This window comes from Microtus pennsylvanicus, chromosome 11 (genome assembly GCF_037038515.1).
Source record: "Microtus pennsylvanicus isolate mMicPen1 chromosome 11, mMicPen1.hap1, whole genome shotgun sequence".
Taxonomy (NCBI): Eukaryota; Metazoa; Chordata; class Mammalia; order Rodentia; family Cricetidae; genus Microtus; species Microtus pennsylvanicus.
In genome coordinates this window covers 54,129,852-54,148,442 of record NC_134589.1, presented here as the reverse complement: position 1 = coordinate 54,148,442, position 18,591 = coordinate 54,129,852, and the positions used below count along the sequence as shown (strand labels likewise).

The 18,591-nt window shown below is 48.9% G+C and overlaps 1 protein-coding gene across 6 annotated transcripts in view; it reads left to right on the top strand.

The window, feature by feature from the left end:
• The window catches only part of Gas7 (growth arrest specific 7), a 231,923-nt gene that overhangs the window by 166,431 nt on the left and 46,901 nt on the right, over nt 1-18,591 (top strand). For all 6 annotated transcript variants that reach the window (XM_075992118.1, XM_075992122.1, XM_075992119.1 and 3 more), the window contains exon 3: nt 6,282-6,362. In XM_075992118.1, coding sequence (XP_075848233.1) covers nt 6,282-6,362 — 81 coding nt within the window. The remainder of the gene's footprint in view (nt 1-6,281; nt 6,363-18,591) is intronic.

Sequence of the window (18,591 nt, the reverse complement as noted above, 5' to 3'; positions counted from 1 at the left end):
CAGAGAGGCCTTGTCTTGCGGCGGCGTCGGTCTCCTTCATTCCAAATGAAATTAGAGCATTTGTCTCAGGTGTTGTATGACCGACCATTGGGGGAGACCCCAGATGTCACCAGGTACAGATAGCTATTCAGAGAGAAGGTCTCTCTTGTTCAGAGGCTGGGATTGGCACTTAAGGCTCACTTCATTTGAGAGGCCATTAGGTGTTAGGAAACCAGAGACTCCTAACGAGAAGATTGTGAATGGCCAGGGTTGTAGGTGCCCCCCGGAATGGCTGCTGGTTTCTGCATCCCGGGGCTGCAAACCCACATCCTGGGGGAAGCGGTGGTTGCAGACCCAATATTTGACACTCAGTGGACAGAAGATGTCCTGGGGAAGGGCATCGGGGCTATTGCAAATCCTGGGGCTCCTACATTCCTGGTTGGTGCAGGGGACAACCAAGGAGCTGGACAACTTGAGGGATGCTGCTTCTGCCTAAGGAGGGACCAGGGCAAGAAAGGGAGATCTTGGTGCTCCCATCTGCCTAAGCCTGGTCACATACCAGGCAGACCCACCTTGAAGGGAAAAGCCACTGTTGGGACCACCACTGAACAAGGGCAAAGAGTATGCGAGGCTAAGCAGGGGCTTGGGATGTGGCTCAGTTGGTAGAGTGCTTGCCCAGCACACACCCAGTCCTGGGACGGGTTCCCAGCACTACATAGATTGGTCATGGTGGCATGTGCAAATTATCCCAGTATTCAGGAGGAAGAGGCAGAACAATCAGAAATTCAAGGTCATTTGTGGCTACGTAGTGAGTATGAGGTCAACCTGGGCTACGTGGGATCTTGTTTCAAAGCGGAAAAATCCTAAAGAAAGAGAAAGGAATAAAGAGGCAGACAGGGGGAGGATGTCAGAGCTTCAGAGCTTGCTCCTGCTGGCTGGCACCTGTTATTTCACCTGAGGTCTCTGAGGGCAGAAGAAAGCCACCACAGGGGCCTGAAAATGAGCTATGCCACTGGGCAGGGTGGGGGCGTGCGATGAGAACCACTTGATGCAAGGGCTTGTAGAAGGATCCATGGCGAACACTCAGGACCAGTTGTGAGGTCCAGGGGTACCTGTTGCTTCCCGGTGGAGGTGTGTGCCCCAATGCAGACAGTCTTCGTCTTAGCAAGGCGAGCGAAAGCCTAGAGGTGACAATTTCAAAGTAGCAGCTCCTGCCTCATTCCCTGTCTTACCCTTTGAATGACCATTATTAAAGAGAGGCACACCTGTGCTTGGAGAGCTGGATTCACATTGATTTCAACTTTTCTACTGTGCTCTCTTCTAAGTTTTCTCCTAAGGCCAGACCCTGTAGGCTACTGAGGAATCAATTCATGGCTCTTGGCATGACCAGAAAACAACAAGCGCCCCGAGCCGGCTTCGCCCATGGCCAGTTGTTTGTGTATGGCTGCCCCCGGTTCAGTGGTTGAGGTTCAAAGGGGTGGTTGTCATTAGCAGAGTTCGTTCTGTGGGAATTGGGTTGGGTGCGAAAAGGGTCCCTGGGGAATGGTTCACTCCTTCCATTCTGACCTCACTGCAACTTACACAGAGTGTCCAGGGCCCTTGTAACAGCAGCTCAGATCCAGTCTGGGCAGTTACCTGGGGGGTCCTAGCAATGGAAGCCGAGAGAATGCAGGAGAGCCTTGATCTGGGCTCCTTCGGCTCTCAATCACCTCTTCTGTATTGCTTGGAGTAGGCCAGAGAAACTAGTCACTACAAGTAGAATAGTGTCTTCATTGCAGATCACCTAGAAATGGCTCTGGATGGTGTCACCCGTAGGACTGGGCCTGCTGTTGGTGTGATCACGCTGCCAAAGCCTTGGTGTGCTGCCCAGATGCCCCGGCCTCTCCAGATGATCTGGCTCCATTCCATTACTGCTCCGGGCTTGCAATTGTCGTCAGGTTTTGCATAGGTCAGATCTGGCTAAGCCCAGGAGACAGACTGGACTGTAGCTTCAGACAGAGGCCCTGCTCTTGCCGAAGTCCAGCTGAAGACTACAATGGAAGGATACAACACTTTCAGGGGACTGGGAGTGACCCAAGGCAGAGAGTGCAGAGACAGAAACCTTGACCAGGAGCCTCTAGGAGAGCAAATTTCTATCTGCTTGCCAGCTTCTCTCTGTGACTTTCAAGACACTTCCAACAGCCTCCTGAGCTACCGGATACCCTAGCCCAGTGGCTCTCAACCTTCCTAATGCTACAATACTTTAATATAGTTCCTCACGTTGTGGGGGGCTCCCAACCATAAAATTATTTTGTTGCTACTTAATAACTATAATTCTGCTACTGATATAAATTATAATATAATATCTAATAGGCAGGCTATCTGATATGAGGCCCCCAAAGAGGTTGCAACCTCCCCTCTAGCCTTTCCCCACAGCCTTCCTTGGAGGGAGCCAGCAGTGACCACAGTTACTTAGGCTCTGCTTTTGTCTCCCTTGCTTGTTCGTGGCTTGTGTTAGCAGGTACCAGAAGGACCGTTAGATGAGGGCCAGAGCTAGGACCCTGTGGTAGGCAGAAGATGAAATAACGGAATTTGTACATCAGCTGGAAATAGGAGCGGGTAAGGTGTTCTTCCTTCTAAAACAAGGTCAGTGGCCTCAGCCACCAAAGGAACCGAGTCAGTAGCACAAACAAATGGGACACAGTTCTCCAGGGACTTTCCCTGGGTTTAGGTGGAATGGGCTTATCCCTAGACAGCTGAGGAACACACCAGGTGGGGGCTGCTAGCATACTGTCACTGTGTTCAGGCCAGCTGACTGACGAGGGACCATGCGTGAGGAGTGACCAACCAAGGGCTGGAGTTGTGTGCTGTATTCTGCCCTGGCTCAAGTTCCTGGACAAATCTGAGGCAGATGTTTGTGCAGACGGGACAGCAGGGAGGGTGCTGGGGAGGCAGGCGCCCTGGGGCAGGCAGCAGACAATCAGTACTGTGATGCTGAAAGCCCTCTGCAGTCCTGGGGGAGGAGGCACCTCGAATGTTTGCTGGACCTTTGACTCCCCCACACTGACTCATGTCTACATGTGCACCTCTGTCTCCTGCTCACCCCAGCATCACCTTGGGTGAGCCAGCATCCTGAGAGGAATTCACTGGTGAGCAGCTGCAGAGATGGGGAGCCAAGTTGCCATACCCACTCTGGTGGTGTTTGTTTGTTTGTTTTAAATCTGGCCTAGAGAATGGAAGCAATCTTGGGAGTCTGCATGGCAGAGGAGGCACTTGAGACTTCCTATATAAGCAAGGTGGTGATTTCGAGGCACAGGGACAGGGCAGAGAATGGTAGAGGCATGTTCAGGAACCAGCAGGGTGGGCTAACAGGGCCTGCTAAGAAGACGGTCTGGACAGACAGACAAGGATGGAATGCTGGTGCAGCTTGCTGGAAGAATTGGATTGTCCTCTGTCACCTTTGTACCTGGGTGGGAAGGGCTTTTCACAAGTGAGTAACTCAAGGCAAGGGCCAGGTTCTGGGGCCGGCACTCTGCTAGCCCTGGGGCTGGGACAGAGATGGGAGAGCCAAGAGGTAGGGAGATCATATTCTGTTGGGAGAGGCAAGGACACAGTGACCCACTGATGGGAGGAGAGTTTCAGGCCCAGAGCAGCTGATGAGGGGAAGCAGAGTAGGGTGGGGCTGGTGGAGCAGGTGGTTTCTGCTTGTGGATCTTGGGTTGGGGAAGCCAGGAGGCCAGGACTGTAAGGCTGACCCCAGCTGTTGCTGTAGACTCCGGTAGCAGTTTGCTTCCAAGCAGGCTGACCACAGGCAGATGGAAGGAGAGCCCTCCTTTCAGAGGAGCTAGGTTAGAGGCATGTCTCTTCCTAAGGAAGCTCCTGCAGCACCTTTTTTTGTGGAACCCAGAACCTCATATGCTACGCCTGAGTCCTACCACTGCCTCGCCTCTCCTTGTTCAAGGATGCCCCTCCTCCCTCTTTAGCTGGTCTTCTCCACTGGTGTGCTTCTCTCTGTTGAAGAATGAAGGACCACGTAACCATGCTAAGTCAACTCTCCAAAGCCCTTAATTCGTGCTCCCTAAAACACAGACACAGTTTTAAGACTGCCCATCAAGAATGGAGGCAAGAGTACTTGTGGCTGGTGTGGCTAACCTGGGGTTCCACAGAAGTTGAGATGGAAACCGAGGGAGAACCCAAGTTGGATCCACAGTCCGGGATAGCCAGAAAAGGGGAGTTGCTTTTGTTTTCATCGTTTGAAACGATGAACTTTTCAGTGATAGAAGTTATTATTGGATTATGTTATATCCATCCGTATTTGGTTTAATTTTAGCAATGAACTTGTGACCGAAGCGTGGCAGTGTAACAGTGCCTCCCTTGAGTGCTGATGCTGTTGTGAAATTCACTTTGTACAAGGATACAGAAGGGGAAACCGAAGCCCTGAGTGCCCCGGAATCCACTCAGATTATACTGATCACCAGTGGCAGAGCAGGCGTGCAGACCCCGTCACTTGCAACTGTCGTGACCCCAGGGATGTCCAGCCCCTAGAGTGATCTGAAAAGGGAATCTCACGAAGAGAGCGCAGGGAGCTTAGAGAGTGCAGGGAGCTTATGTTCTCTTTCAAAGAGGGACATGCAGTCGGCAGCTGCTGCTGGTGGCATACATCTATAATCTGTCACTCTGAAGACTGAGACAGGAGGATCACTGCAAGTCTGAGGCTAGACTAGACAAGGCCCTCAAAAAACTACCAAAAGATCCCCCAAATGACAAAAAAAAAAACCCTTATGCACAGTAAACAAGTGGACACATGGGTACCAGACTGTAAAGAATGCCATCCTCTGGGAGTGGGATTATGGGTAATGCTTGTTTCTTCCAAACATTCTCCTGCATTCTCAAAATACGTAAGTGAGAAAGGGTTTTATTTGTTTGTGTCCAGATAGAGCCTCACTAAATTGTCCAGGATTGCCTTGAGTTCACATTATGGCCCAAGTTTTAAAATACACTTTATTACACATTTATTACAATTATTTATTGTGTGTGTGTGTTGTTTCCATCTATCACTCAGGTTCCAGGGATCAAATTCAGGTCACCAGGCTTGGCAGCAAGCGCCTTACCTGCTAAACCATCTTGCCAAGCTCTTGCTTTAAACTTTTGATTCTCTTGCCTCTGCTTCCCCAGTGCTGGGATTGCAGACTGTGAGCCACCAGACCTGGCTAAAGGAAGTCAGTTTGCACCAGGTAGTATCATAGGAAGTCTGTTCACAGCCCTAAGTTCTGGGGGACAGTGTTAGAACTACAGGCTTGGTTAATTTCTGATCAACTGGTATAGCTGAGTCTCAGGACAGGTGGCCAGGAAGACCACCCAAAACTGTGCTTCAACCAAGACGTAGAATGGGGCTGGGCTTGGGAGCATGTGACTGTCTCTACACTCGGGAGACCAAGGTAGAAGGATCACAAGTCACTCTGCCTACATGATGTCACCATGGAACTAAAAACAAAACAAACCACCTAGCAGGACAGAACAGTTGAGTCTGAAGGTACCGGGGGCTCATCCGTTGGCCAAAGACCATCCTTCTGCAGACCAAGGCTCTTTGCTCTGTGCTTTGGGGTTTGAGGTCACCATGGGCTTTGAGAAGAAACGCACTGTTTGCAGCTGGGGATTCTGGGACAGAAGCAGAGAGGAGTGACTTGGGGAGTGGGGCACTGTCCTGTTAGGGTTTTTACTGCTGTGAAGAGACACCGTGAGCACAACGACTCTTATAAAGGAAAGCATTTAACTGGGGCTGGCTCATAGTTTCTGAGGTTTAGTCCGTTATCGTCAAGTGCTGGCAAACAGGGTGCTAGCGAAGGAGCTGAGAGTTCTGCATTTTGATTGACAGGCAGCAGGAAGTGAATGTCACACTAGACCTGGCTGGAGCATTTGAGACCTCAAAGCCCATCTCTTAGTAAGGTACTTCCTCCAACAAAGCCACACCCACTCCTACAAGGCCACACCTACTGCAACAAGGCCACACCTCCCAATAGTGCCAGTCCCTATGAGCCTATGAAACCATGTTAATTTCAAACTACCTCAGGGGGTAGGGTAGAAGATTCTAGCTGGAAGCCACCTTCTCAGGTAGAGAAGGTCCGCCAGGTAGAGAAGGCCTTGGCTAAGATGCTCTGCCAAGAGGGGTGGGGTGGAGAGTAGGGGTCATCGGCAGGAAACAGGCTCCCATGGGGCTAAGGTAAGAAAGGAAGGTGACCTGCTGCCTCTGGCACTCTCTGCTCTGTGTCACTTGGGTACCACCATGGGATTCTCAAAGTGATCTCATTGTTTCCTTTGTCTAGAGACCACCTGGGAACGGCCCAGCGGTTCTCCTGGGGTTTCAGCCAGCCCTGGCCATCACAGGAGCTCTCTGCCTACAGCAGGTAAGGCCCGCTCAGCATCTTGGGTGTGGGAGGGTTACATACCCACTTTCGTGGGGGTGCTGAGACTGTGGGTCCTGGGTCCTGAAACCTGATGTGGAATCTTGTGGACTGGACCTGGAAATGGTCCAGACCAGATCCCGGAAGCCTGCTTCCAAACATGGTGCTAACGTCCAGGCAGGACTACCTGCAGCTCTGGGCTCATTATGACTGCAGTACTTAGGAGGATTGGCCGGGAGAGGTCAGAGATCTTTCCAGGTCCAAAACAGAACAGCACCACATAGCTCTCATCAGCACTGAGGAGTGGAAGCTAAAAGAAGGTGGAAATTTGCAGGGGAATTCCTGGATGCCATGTTCTGGAAAGAAAATGGGATTGTGAGGATGTGAGTTGTCTGCAGAGGTAGCTGGGTAGCTGAGTGGTGGTTTGAGGTATACATTCCTATACTAGGTATGAGAATTGTCTAGAAACATCTTAGGTGACCTCTGGTTTTTAGATGCGAGGAAAGTGACAGGGCTTGCCAGCAGGGAGAGCAGCTTTTGATTCTTCCAGGTTTCCCTCCTTCAGGCAGCCTCCCCTGATTGCTCCGTTTGGAACTCTCCGTTTCTCAGTCTGCATCCCAGTGTGTGGCCTTACTGCATTCAAAGTTCCTCTCCTGTGGAGGTTGTCCTCCCATGGCATACTGAGGGGAGGGATGGCGCCTCTAAGTCTCCACACAGAGCCTGGCTTTGTTGCTGCATCCATTCACAAGCCATCGGTTGTCTAACACAGAGCCTACACACACAGGCCGATCAGTGCCCTGTGCTGTCACCCATTGGGTCTCTCCTCCAGGATGGAGCACTTGGTGAATGAAGCTGGCTTGAGCCTCCACCTAGAAAAATGTCAAGAGCACGCCTCAGCCCAGCATCAAGTGTGCTAGGCCTGGAAAAGATTAAGAATGGTGGAGCCATAGTTAAGAGGGTCAGAAGGGACCTGCTTACACCTCGGGGACCTAGCACGGCATTTCCTGAGTGTAAGGCCATAGAGTACTGCATAACCAGCACCCTGGCAAAGAGGCTCAGCGGTCAGGCTCTCTTTGGAGGTTTGGTGGACACAGCCTGTTCTGAAAGGGACCGGATGCAGCAGCACACTTTATAGGGACTCGCACTGTGTTCAGCCACAGCACATCCTGTTCTTGCCAGCCTGTCTGATCTCAACTCTGAAAGACTTTGCTGTCGAGGTGGGACTACCACGGGGGGAAGGTCCCACAGGCATCTTCTAGGAAAAGTCCAGAGGTCTCACTGAATGTCCCACAGGGCACAGAAGAGGGCCACAGCAAAGACTCCTGAGCTTACAACAGCACAGCGGGAATTAAGAAACCAGTTTCGGTCTTACTGGAGTCTCTGGGCCATGTCCTGTGATATGGGAGGAATATCAGGCAGGGAGACTCTGTGTTGGCTTCTAAGGCCCACGCTTTGGTTTCATACCCATTGTGGTGTGGGAGCTTATCAGTGTATCATATACCGAAGAGTATATTCCAATTGGGGGGGAGAGTAAGGCTTTCCCCCTCCCTTAGTGGGATTTAAAATCTAAGTGTGCCTACTGTCAGTGTCAGCTCTACTTTGTGAGATTAGAACTTGTTCCCTGGGCTCTCAGCCATGCTGCTTCCCCCACCGGGCCTCTTTTTCACCATTCATATATTGGGAGCCCAGAAGGTGACCATGGCAGAGGGCCTGACCTAGCCTCATGACTCTGATAATGTCACTATGGAGCACAAAGCTACGTCAGCCGTCCATCTACTGTCTGCCTCCCTCCTACCCTTCCCTTACATCCCCTGTCCACCTCCCACCCGACTCTCCACCCTTGCTCTGATCTCATTCTGCTGCTGTGGTAAACACTTATCAAACATGATTTAAGGGAGGACGAGGTTTATTTCAGCTTTAAGTCATAGTCCATTCCCGAGGGAAGTCAGGGTAGGAGCTCAAACAAGAAGCTGAAATAGAAACCTTAGAAGAACTCTGTTGGCTGACTTGCTCCCTGGCTTATGATTAGCTAGCTTTCTTATACAGCCCTGAACCACCTGCCTAGGGATGGTGCCTCCCACAGTGGGCTGGGCTCTTCTGCACCAATTAATAACCAAGATAAGCCCCCAGAAGCCATGCCTGCATGCCAATCTGATCAATAACCAAAACAAGCCCCCACAAGCCATGCCTACATGCCATCTGATCAATAACCAAGACAAGCCCCCACAAGCCATGCCTACATGCCAATCTGCCCAGGGCAATTCCTCTCAGATTGAGGTTTTCCTCTCAGATGACACTAAGCTGTGTCAAGGTAACATTTAGAGCTGACTAGAGCAATCCTCTATCTCCCAGCCGTCACCCTCCTTCTCTCCATCTCCCACCCTTTATACCATCAGCTTCTCTTTGCTCTTTCCCGGTATCCTCCCCCTTTTTCACCCTCTTCCATCCTCTACCCTCCATCATCCAACCACCGTCCCTTCACCCACTTCCATCCATTCTCTATCTATCCTCCTCCTAACCCTCAATCCTCTTCCTAACCCCCACTCTCTACCTTCAATCCTTCCTCCACTCTCCATCTTCCTGCTCCATCTACTCTCCTCCCTTCCTTCATCTATGCTCTATCCTTCTTCCATCCTCCCCCATCCATTCTCCATCCTCCTTGTGTCCTCCATCTTCTCTCCATTAACCCTCCATCCTCATGCACCATTCCAGCGATAGCAGGGTCTGGTTATGCTGTTGTCTTCTTTCCTTATATTTGAATCCCAGTCTCCTAAGTGAGGAGTGAAGTAGTGGCCACTCTGTTTCTCTCTAGGGGATCACAAGGCACAAGGTTTTTGGTTGGTTGGTTTGTTGGTTTGTTGCTGTTTTTCTAGCTCTTTTTCTCATTTTAGTTTAACAGAGATTAGACTTTATTATGGGAAGAGAAACAAACACAGGAAGGAACCTGAGGTTGCTTTGGAGCTGGACCGAATCCTTAGGCTCCTGAGGTTGTAGTCTCTTGTCATGGAGACTCTACAGGACCTGGATCTCAGTGCTTTCTGTTTTGTTTGTTTCTGTGAAAGTCACAGTGGTAGTGTATCAACTTCTTTAATTTTTTATTATTTTATTTATTGTGTGTGTGTGTGTCTATAAAGTATGAATGCCAGTGTGTGTGCCACGTCAGAGGTCAGAGGACAGCTTCGGGGGATTGATTCTCTCCTTCCACTGTGGCACCCAGAGATCATAATTAGAATGCCAGGCTTGGCAAACAAGCGTGTTTACCCACTGGGCCATCTTGTGGACCCTGTCAGCCACCTTCATCACTAAATCTGCCACTGTTTCCCATTCCCAGGGAATAGACAGACATCCTTGGGGACTCAAACAAGCAAGCACAGAGGAAGTAGGCCAGGCGATGCCTGCACGCTCTAACACGGAGTGGAAGTGGGGCAAGGTGACAGTGACTGAGACCTCAGTGAAGAAGTGACATTTAGGACAAGATTTAGGGACAGGATTTAGGATAAGGTAGGGTTGGAGAGGAGTGGCAGAGGAACAGCCTTGACCAGGAACAACCAGGTCAGAGGTCCCTAAGGCAGGAACAGCTCCAGTCATATCAGTGGGCTTTAAAACAGAAGTGGGGTTGGGAGCTAGGCAGGAAGGAGGTGGGGACCGGGTCTGCCAAGCAAAGTGAACCGAAAGAGGAATGCACTGGATTTCATGTTGCATGTGGAGGTGGAAAGGAGTGAACAGCACATGGGTGAGCAGTACTGACTTCATGAGCAGCTGCCAGCGTGTACGTGCATGCGTGCGTGCGTGCGTGCGTGCGTGTGTGTGTGTGTGTGTGTGTGTGTGTGTGTGTGTGTGCAGAGCAGTGAAGAAAACCAAGTTAACTTTCCTGAGCATCTCCCGGCCCCTCCTGAAGGAAAACATGGGACACTAAACAATTCGGATAACTACAGATTAACCCCCACTTAGCTGCACAGGCGTGGGGTGGGGTTGGAAAGCTCAGCTTTAATTCCAGGGGCCCTCCTGCCTTCCACAGGTCTTCAGGCTTAGGGTAGGGATGGTTCATTCCTCTCCCAATTAACCAAGACAGCCAGGGTTCCGGCTGGGGAGGAGAGATCTAGATATATACCTGAACTCTCAGAACACATTCTTCTTTTGAAATGTTGGGTGATATTTATGGTGACTACTGGGCCGGGGACCTGGCCTACATTGCCTCTTTTAACAACACCAGAGCTGAGAAACCCTGTCGTTTCAGCGGCTTTACTAGGGCCACCTGCTGCCAGGCTTTCTAAATGAAAAGCCATTCAGACCACAACAGAACTCCTGAGAGCATTTCAGTAACGGCTGGAAACATCAAAGCCCCTCTCTGGGCTGGTTTAGCGTGTATTGTGGAAGGGTTGGTTTGTGGAGAGAGAGATCATACCAGGTACAGGGCAGGGAACTGGAGTAAGGAGTGGCGTTCTTTGAGTGCTGTTCCTGAGTCTCTTGAAGAATAAGGGACCACAGAGAGCAGCGCTGTCCCTCCCTATAAGGCTCAGGGGGCTTGTCCTCAATACTGAGACCACAGGCCATTTGCGCTCCTCCTATGTCTTGTATGCCCAAGAAACTGGAATTTTTAACTTGCTTCAATTTAATAACTCTAAAAATATTTGGGGACAGGTTTATGCTTATAAGCAAGTAGAAAAAAAAATAGCACAGAAAGTCCCCGTACAGCCTTTCTTTTCTAATTAAATTTTGGGGAAGAGGATGATAGCAATGGGGATGGGACTCAGGGCCTCTGTAGGCTAAGTGAGTGCTCTGCCCTGAGCTGCAGTTGAAGGCTGCCCTGCAGGTGGTCCACTCACTCTCCCTAAACATGTTCACTGCATCCAGAGTCCATTGTCCGAACAGGAAGTGAGTCTCACCTGTTACTGTTAACTGAATGCCAGGCTTTATCAGGACTTCGTAAGTTTTCCATGGATGCACTTTTTCTTGTCTAGGGTGCTGCCCTGGAGCTCTGCTGCATTATGATTTTATTTGAATAAGGTTTGCTAAAAAATCACCTGCAGCCAGTGGATGGTGCATTTAACAGTGCATTTGACTGAGGGAGCTCCTACCTGAGCCTCTGGGCCCCTGGGGTTGTTGTATTTAGAGCTGCAGGGCTACGTTCCCGGCACCCGGACGCCCGCACGGGTAGCTTTATACCCCGAATAATTACACGGAAACTGTATTCTTTTAAACACTGCCTGGCCCATTAGCTCTAGCCTCTTATTGGCTAGCTCTTACATATTGATCTAACCCATTTCTAATAATCTGTGTAGCCCACGAGATGGCTTACCAGAGAAGATCTTAACCTGCGTCTGTCTGGAGTGGGAGAATCATGGTGACTCCCTGATTCTGCTTCTTTCTCCCAGCATTCTATTCTGTTTTCTCCGCCTACCTAAGGGTTGGCCTATCAAATGGGCTTAGGCAGTTTCTTTATTAATAAGAAATCACTCCCACATCACGGGGTGTGCATTGAACTGCTGTTTTGGTTTTATTTGTTTGTTTGTTTGTTTGTTAGCTTGCTTGCTTTGTTTCGTTTTAAAGATGGAAACACCTATTATTTACTAAGGCTACCCAGATAGAGTGTAGGAGAGGGTGTTTGGGAAAACAAGGTTTAGAACCAGACTTTGCCAGACTTAGGCATTGGGCTAAGTTAGGGGGTCATTCTTAGGTCTCCAGAAGCCCAAGGGGACCTGGGTACAGGGGAGAGGTCCAGGATTTGGGAGGAGCCCGAAAAGTGAGCCTGGAGAATATGCAGCAGGCAGCTCTGTCTTTCTGAGCAAGAGACGTGCAGTGGCTACAAGCCACGGCCTCGTACTCAGCCCTGAGCCTGGAAGCTCTGGATGCCTTGCCTTCGCATGCAGGAGCAGGACACTCCAGCATTGCAGATTAGCACGTGGTCAAGCTGAAAGCCTGCTTCACCACGTCAATCACACCTCTGTGTTGCCATCGGGCGAGGAGGCCTGGTGCTTCCTATTGGAAAGGGGCTGCACTCCTTTAGGACCTGTGATCCTGTTTGGATAAGCCTCCAGATAGTTTGAAGAGGTTGATCTCACAGCCTTTTTCACCCAATCACAACCGAGGGAAGAAAATACACTGGGAACTTTATCTTTGGGAGCACAGTCTACATCCTAGACAGCCAAGACAGGTAGTAAGGACCAACATGCCAGACAGAAGTTTCTGGAGCGAAAGGTTATTCTTGTAAAACTATCCTTCCGAATGGTCCAAGGAAGACTGAATTCTCTGAAGAAGTTGAGTTGAAGAGGCTCCTGCAAGGCATGCTGGGGCATGCTGGGGGTAGAAGGTGCAGCATATGGCTGCTTACAACCAGGTGCAGAGCGCAGAACCCGCTCTAGTGTGCTTCTGCAGCTGCAACTGTGGTTCTCAAGAGTGCCCTCGATGAATCTGTGTGTGTGTGTGTGTGTGTGTGTGTGTGTGTGTGTGTGTGTGTGTGTGTTGGACACTTCTGCCCATGATATACTTAACACACATAAGTGCGTGTAAAGAACTCTCTTAAAAGTGGTGTTGTGGGGCTGGAGAGATGGCTCAGAGGTTAAGAGCACTGACTGTTCTTCCAGAGGTCCTGAGTTCAATTCCCAGTAACCACATGGTGGCTCACAGCTATCTATAATGAGATCTGGTGCCCTCTTCTGGCATGCAAGCATACACAGAAGGCATGTTGTGTACATAATAAAAAAAATAAATCTTTTTTTAAAAAAAAGTGGTGTTGTGTTACTGCCAGGGAAACAGCACATGCCTCAATATGATTAATGTATGGGGTGGAGGGATGGGTGGATGGATGCATGCATGCATGGATGGATGGATGGTTGGGTGGATGGATGGATGGAGGGAGGGATGGCTAAATGGATGAATGGATAGATGAATGGATAGATAGATGAATAGATGGTTAGGTAGATAAGTGAATGTGTGTGTGTATATATATATATGTGTGTGTGTGTATATATATATGTATCTACATCTGTACGCATGGACAAATGGACAGACGGACAGATGTGAGGGGTTGGAAGGCAGGAATAAGAGCAAGTAGATGGATTTCTAAAACAACAAACCCTGGAGCTCCCGGGTTTCTTAACCAGGAGGATAAATGACTGCACTCTTTCCATAGAGATGGCAAGTCAGGCGAGAGCCTCAGGAGTAGCATGATGGTGTCCTGGGCTATTCCTTTGCCCCTTTGTCTCCTTAGGCAACAGAACCCTGGGTGCTAGGGCTTGGGAAGAAACTTTTTAGAACAGGAATTGGGGCTGAAAAGAGAAGGCAGAGCTTCTGGGAGGGGGCGTTCCGAGAAGCAGAGGCTGCTGGCTTTGTTCCTCAGTCTCTCTGTGCCCTCTCTCCCTGTGCCACCGCTATCCCCTCACCAACCTCCTTCTCCTTTCTCTCCAAGTGTCTTTTGCCCCTTCTCACTGTTCATCCCTCAAGCCCTCTGTCTGATGGGCCATGAAGCAGAAGTCAATGTGTGGGTGCCTGCGTTTGCGTTTATTTTTGAAGTTACTGTAGTTACCAGCCAGTTGGAGATTTTCGTTCCCTTTTTTAAGTCATAGAAACCCCTGAGTTTGGCATTTTATGCTTTTTTCTTATATCACCAGCCTGTTCTATGCTCTTTATGGTTGTGTAGTCCTTGATCAGTTTTACTTCCCTCTCAGAGGCTGGAGGAGGCCTTGGAAGTCTTCCACTTGGGCTTCATTTATCCTGTGGCCAGTGGCTGGTGAATTAGGAGCCCAGAGAGTGGGGTGCTCGTGGAAAAGGGTCCTGGATCTCATGGGTTTCAACCGTTATCGTTTTCACTGGTAGGCTTTCTGAACAGTCCTGCCTGGAGTAGAGGGACACGTAACACGATGGGGTCAGGAGAAAACTGCTGTGTGGGGAGAAACGGTTGAATGGAAAATTAGTTTTTCTTCCCAGTAATTGTTTTGACATGAGCAGTAATTAGCCAGCAGCTGACAGGCTAGAACTGAAGGAAGAACAAGGGGCCGGATTAAAGGCAGAGTGCCTGGGCATCCGCTGGCTCCTGGCAGGGCAGAGAGCCAAGGGAGCCAGATGAGCCCAGGGATCCAGGGCTAGGTGACAGGATGCAGCTTATAGAACGTGCCTGATGGTTGCTGGGAAGGGAGTGAGTGGGGATCGGAAGGGCAGCCTCTGCCCTCAAAAAGCTATGGAACAACCTGGGCTTATAGGAACCCACTGATGTCAAAGATAGTGGCGTCGCTACCTACTCAGAGAAAATGTTTGGTTTATCACCAGACTGAGCTATGGTATGTCTCCGTGCTATAAAGGGTCAGAGTGTGCAGGCTGAGAGACCTGCCGTATGTTTCTTGGTCTGGGATAATAGCTTATGGCTGGCCATTTCCTTAGAGCTTCAGCACATTTAGCTAGTAAAACCATCTAGGCCTGGTGCCTTCTAGTAAACATGCACTTTTCAAATGTCTTCTCCTCTCCCCTCCCCTATCCCTGTCCCTCTTCTTCCTCCCCAGTATCTTCCCATTTTCCTCCTCTCCTTCCTCCTTCCTCTTCCCCTTCTTCTCCTTCCCCTCCCTTTGCAAGTGTTCTTGAAGTAATTTTGATAATTTGAATCTTATAGAAGGGGTGGATTTGATTCGTCTACAATTAGAAATCATGGGGTTTTTTTTTGTTTGTTTTTTTCTTTTTGACAGGGTTTCTCTGTAGTTTTGAAGCCTGTCTTGGAACTAGCTCTTGTAGACCAGGCTGGCTTCGAACTCACAGAGATCCGCCTGCCTCTGTCACCACCGCCCGGCCTAAATCATGTGCTTTTACATTTAAAATAATAGTTTTTAAAAAAAAAGAAAGAGAAAAAGGAAAAGAAAAAACTCTTGCCTGTATTTGTTGTGCTTAAGTATTTGAATTCCTAATTTTAAGCATTTGTGGTTACCCTCAAATTAAGCTACTTCATCTCCTTTTCTTATTGTTATGATTCCTACCAGACCCTAAACGCACACACGCTCATGTCTAGACATGCAACGACACACACGGAAGGAGGAGAAGGAGAGGGAGCACCAGCTCTAGGTTGCCAGTGTCATTCTTCCCTATTAACATTAACTTCCCTCGCTGGGCCTGCCTCCTGTTTTCCTTGCTTTGTTTTAGAGGTCATTTAATTTTTTTTTTGATTCCACTTAATTTTGTTGCTTTGGGCTCAGTAATAGAATAATTAAGGCTATGAATTCTCCTAAAACTATAATGCAGGCTTTATCCACTCATTTAAACCCATTCTTCCTCACTCTTTTCTAAACAATGTGTAATTATGTTCTTAAGTTCTCTTTTAGGCTGACAGTCCTTAAGAGGGCATTTTCTTAAGTTTCCAACTATTTGGAAGTTCAGTGGTTGGAAGCCCTGTGTGTTTATTTTTCATTATTAATATCTACTTTTATTGTGTCCTGGTCAAAGAATGTGGCCTGAATTATTCATGCCCTCTGCCGTGCACTGGCAGTTTATTTGTGGCTTAAGCGTGGTTAACTTTTCAAAGGTCCCACGGCTTTCTTGGCAAATGCTGTCCTCTTTGTTTATAGGGTAGGATGTTTTATACATGTCCCTCACTCAGTCCTTTAAATTAAATGGCTCAGATCTCATTTGTCTTTATGCCTGCCTATTAATCAGTCTCAGAGCCCAAGCGTGTGCCAAGGCTTCCACCTCCATCTTACACTTCCAGGCCTTTCTTTTTGAGGCATGGTGTTCCCTATACAGGTTGTTAACCTGCTTCAACCCTCCCAGCACACACACACACACACACGCACACATGTGCACACATACACACACAAGCACGTGTATACACACTCGTATGTGTGTGCCGGGATTGCAGGTGTGGCCCACCATGCCCTGTTCTAGCATCTGCATTCTCTCCATTTCGACACTGTCCTATTTGATAAGCAAACGTTTTCCGGGTGTCCCACTTTGGCAACATGGTGCCCTACTATGGCTGATTTCCTGACAGAGCCTCTTGCCCATCTGAGCTGGTTCCCTCGGTCTCTGATGCTTGTAGAGTCCCAGACTCTCCTCTCTGGCTGCTTTTTTTTACTGAGTTAATATGATGAACATCTGGCCAAACATTTGAGAGCTGAGTAAGGACCATGGCTATGGAGCTGGCCAAGCAGAATTATTGTACTTTCTTCTCCGAGCGCTGGATGGAACCCTGATATGTATCAGTTTCTCATGTGTGTGTGTGTGTGTGTGTGTGTGTGTGTGAGAGAGAGAGAGAGAGAGAGAGAGAGAGAGAGAGAGAGAGAGAGAGGAGAACATGCCTGCCCAAACTTCTTCAGGAGTCTAGAGCTGACCTTACAAGTTGGGGAGAGGCAAAGCTACACAGGGGCTATTGAGTATTGCCCTGCTTGCAAATGACTCTGGATTGTTTGCTACCAGCAATAGAAGATGGGCTACATCCCCAGCGCAAAATGTTTCTACCTAGAACTGTCTTTGCCAACTCACTGCCATGGTTTGGTTCAACCCTGGCCACCCTCCATTCCAGACTTGGTGTCCCTTAGCTAAAATGCTTTCAGATCAGCCATGCTTCCTAGTTGGGAATATCCACCTATACATAATGATCCACCTGGGGGATGGGATCCAAGTATAAATAGAAAACTCATAGATAATTTTACACAATATTTTAAACTTTGTTTCATGGCATAAAATTTTCCGCTCATGATGTCATCTTAAAACTCTGAAACTTTCTATATAGCCCTGGCTGGTCTAGAATTCACTATGTAGAATAGGCTAACCTTGAACTCACAGAGATCCCCCTACCTCTGCCTCCCAGGCTCTGGGGTTAAAGGTGTATGCTATCATGCCTGGCCTTTTTTATTTTTTATTTTGAGACATCATCTCATTAAGTTGCTCGGGTTGGTCCATAACTCACTCCCACCTTGAACTCCTGCACTCTAGAATGGCAGGTGTGAGCCATCAGGCCCTGTTGCTTTTGTTTTAGGAAAATTGAGGCTCAATAATTCATGTTGTTGATTGTCATTTATTAATTAGAAGAGCCAAATTTCACGACAACTAGTCCATCCCATCCTCTTTCCATTACCCAGGTTGAACATCCTATCCCCCAAATCCAAAATCTAAATTTTTTGAACATTAATATACTTTCGAGCTTTGGATGTGAGAGCATGTATTAGTAATTTTCTCATGGCTGTGACAAAACCACGTGGCAAAGCAACCTAAGGGGCTGGGAGACAGCTTACTGGGGAATGTGTTTGCTGTACAAGCGTGAGGAACTGAGTTTCATCCCCAGAATCCACATTTAAAAAAGCCAATATGGCCATGTGTGTCTGTAACCCCATCACTGGGGAGGCAGAGGCAAGCAGATCTCCGGAGCTTGATGGTCATCAGTCTAACCCAACTGATGAGCCCCAGGTCCTGATGAGAGACCCTGTCCCTAAATAACAAGGATCCTGAAAAGCAACATCAGAGGTTGACCTGGGAAACACAACAAAACACACACATACACACACACACAGCCCGCACCGAGAGTGCATACTTGAGTGTGTGCACACATACACACACATACAAATGAGAAAGGAAGAGTTTATTTTGTTTCATTATTTGGCAGGATGCAGTCCCTCATAACCGGGAAGGCATGGCGAGGGAGTATGGGGCAGCCGGTCACATTACATCTGGAGAGAGAGGGGGAGTTGGGGGAAGAAAGCCAGTCTGCTCCCCAGACTTTTCAGGACCCCTGGCCTGACTTTCAGTCAATCTAAGCACACTTAGACTTCATTTTCTTCAGTTAAACCTCCCCGGAAGCAGCCTCCAGTGATGCTCAAAGCTGTGTGTCCCTGTAACTCTAAATCCAGTCAAGCTGAGGGCCTTTCAGAGTTTGGTTCTTTGGATGGTTGCTACACACCTAGTGTAACATTTCCAAGTCCTGGAAGGTCCAAACTCTGAATTAGCATTTTTGATAAAGAGTATTCATCCATACGTACGTGACAGCATTCAGAGTCTGAGGGTAGAAAAGTCCCCCAGGAAGAAAGAGAAGGAAGAGAACTCATAGGGCTCTGGTAGGGGAGCCACCTGATTCAGGAGGAAGAGACAGGCCCCCTCATCAGCACCTGTGGTGGCTGCTGGGCTCTGATGACCTTGGCTTCTCCTGATTGGGCTCCTTAGAAGAAAGTCCATCCCCTGAGAGTTCAGGACACTGGCTGCCAGGATTCCATTCTTTTTTAGCCCTTAGCTGCAGATCAGATTCCAATAGATGGGCCCTGGC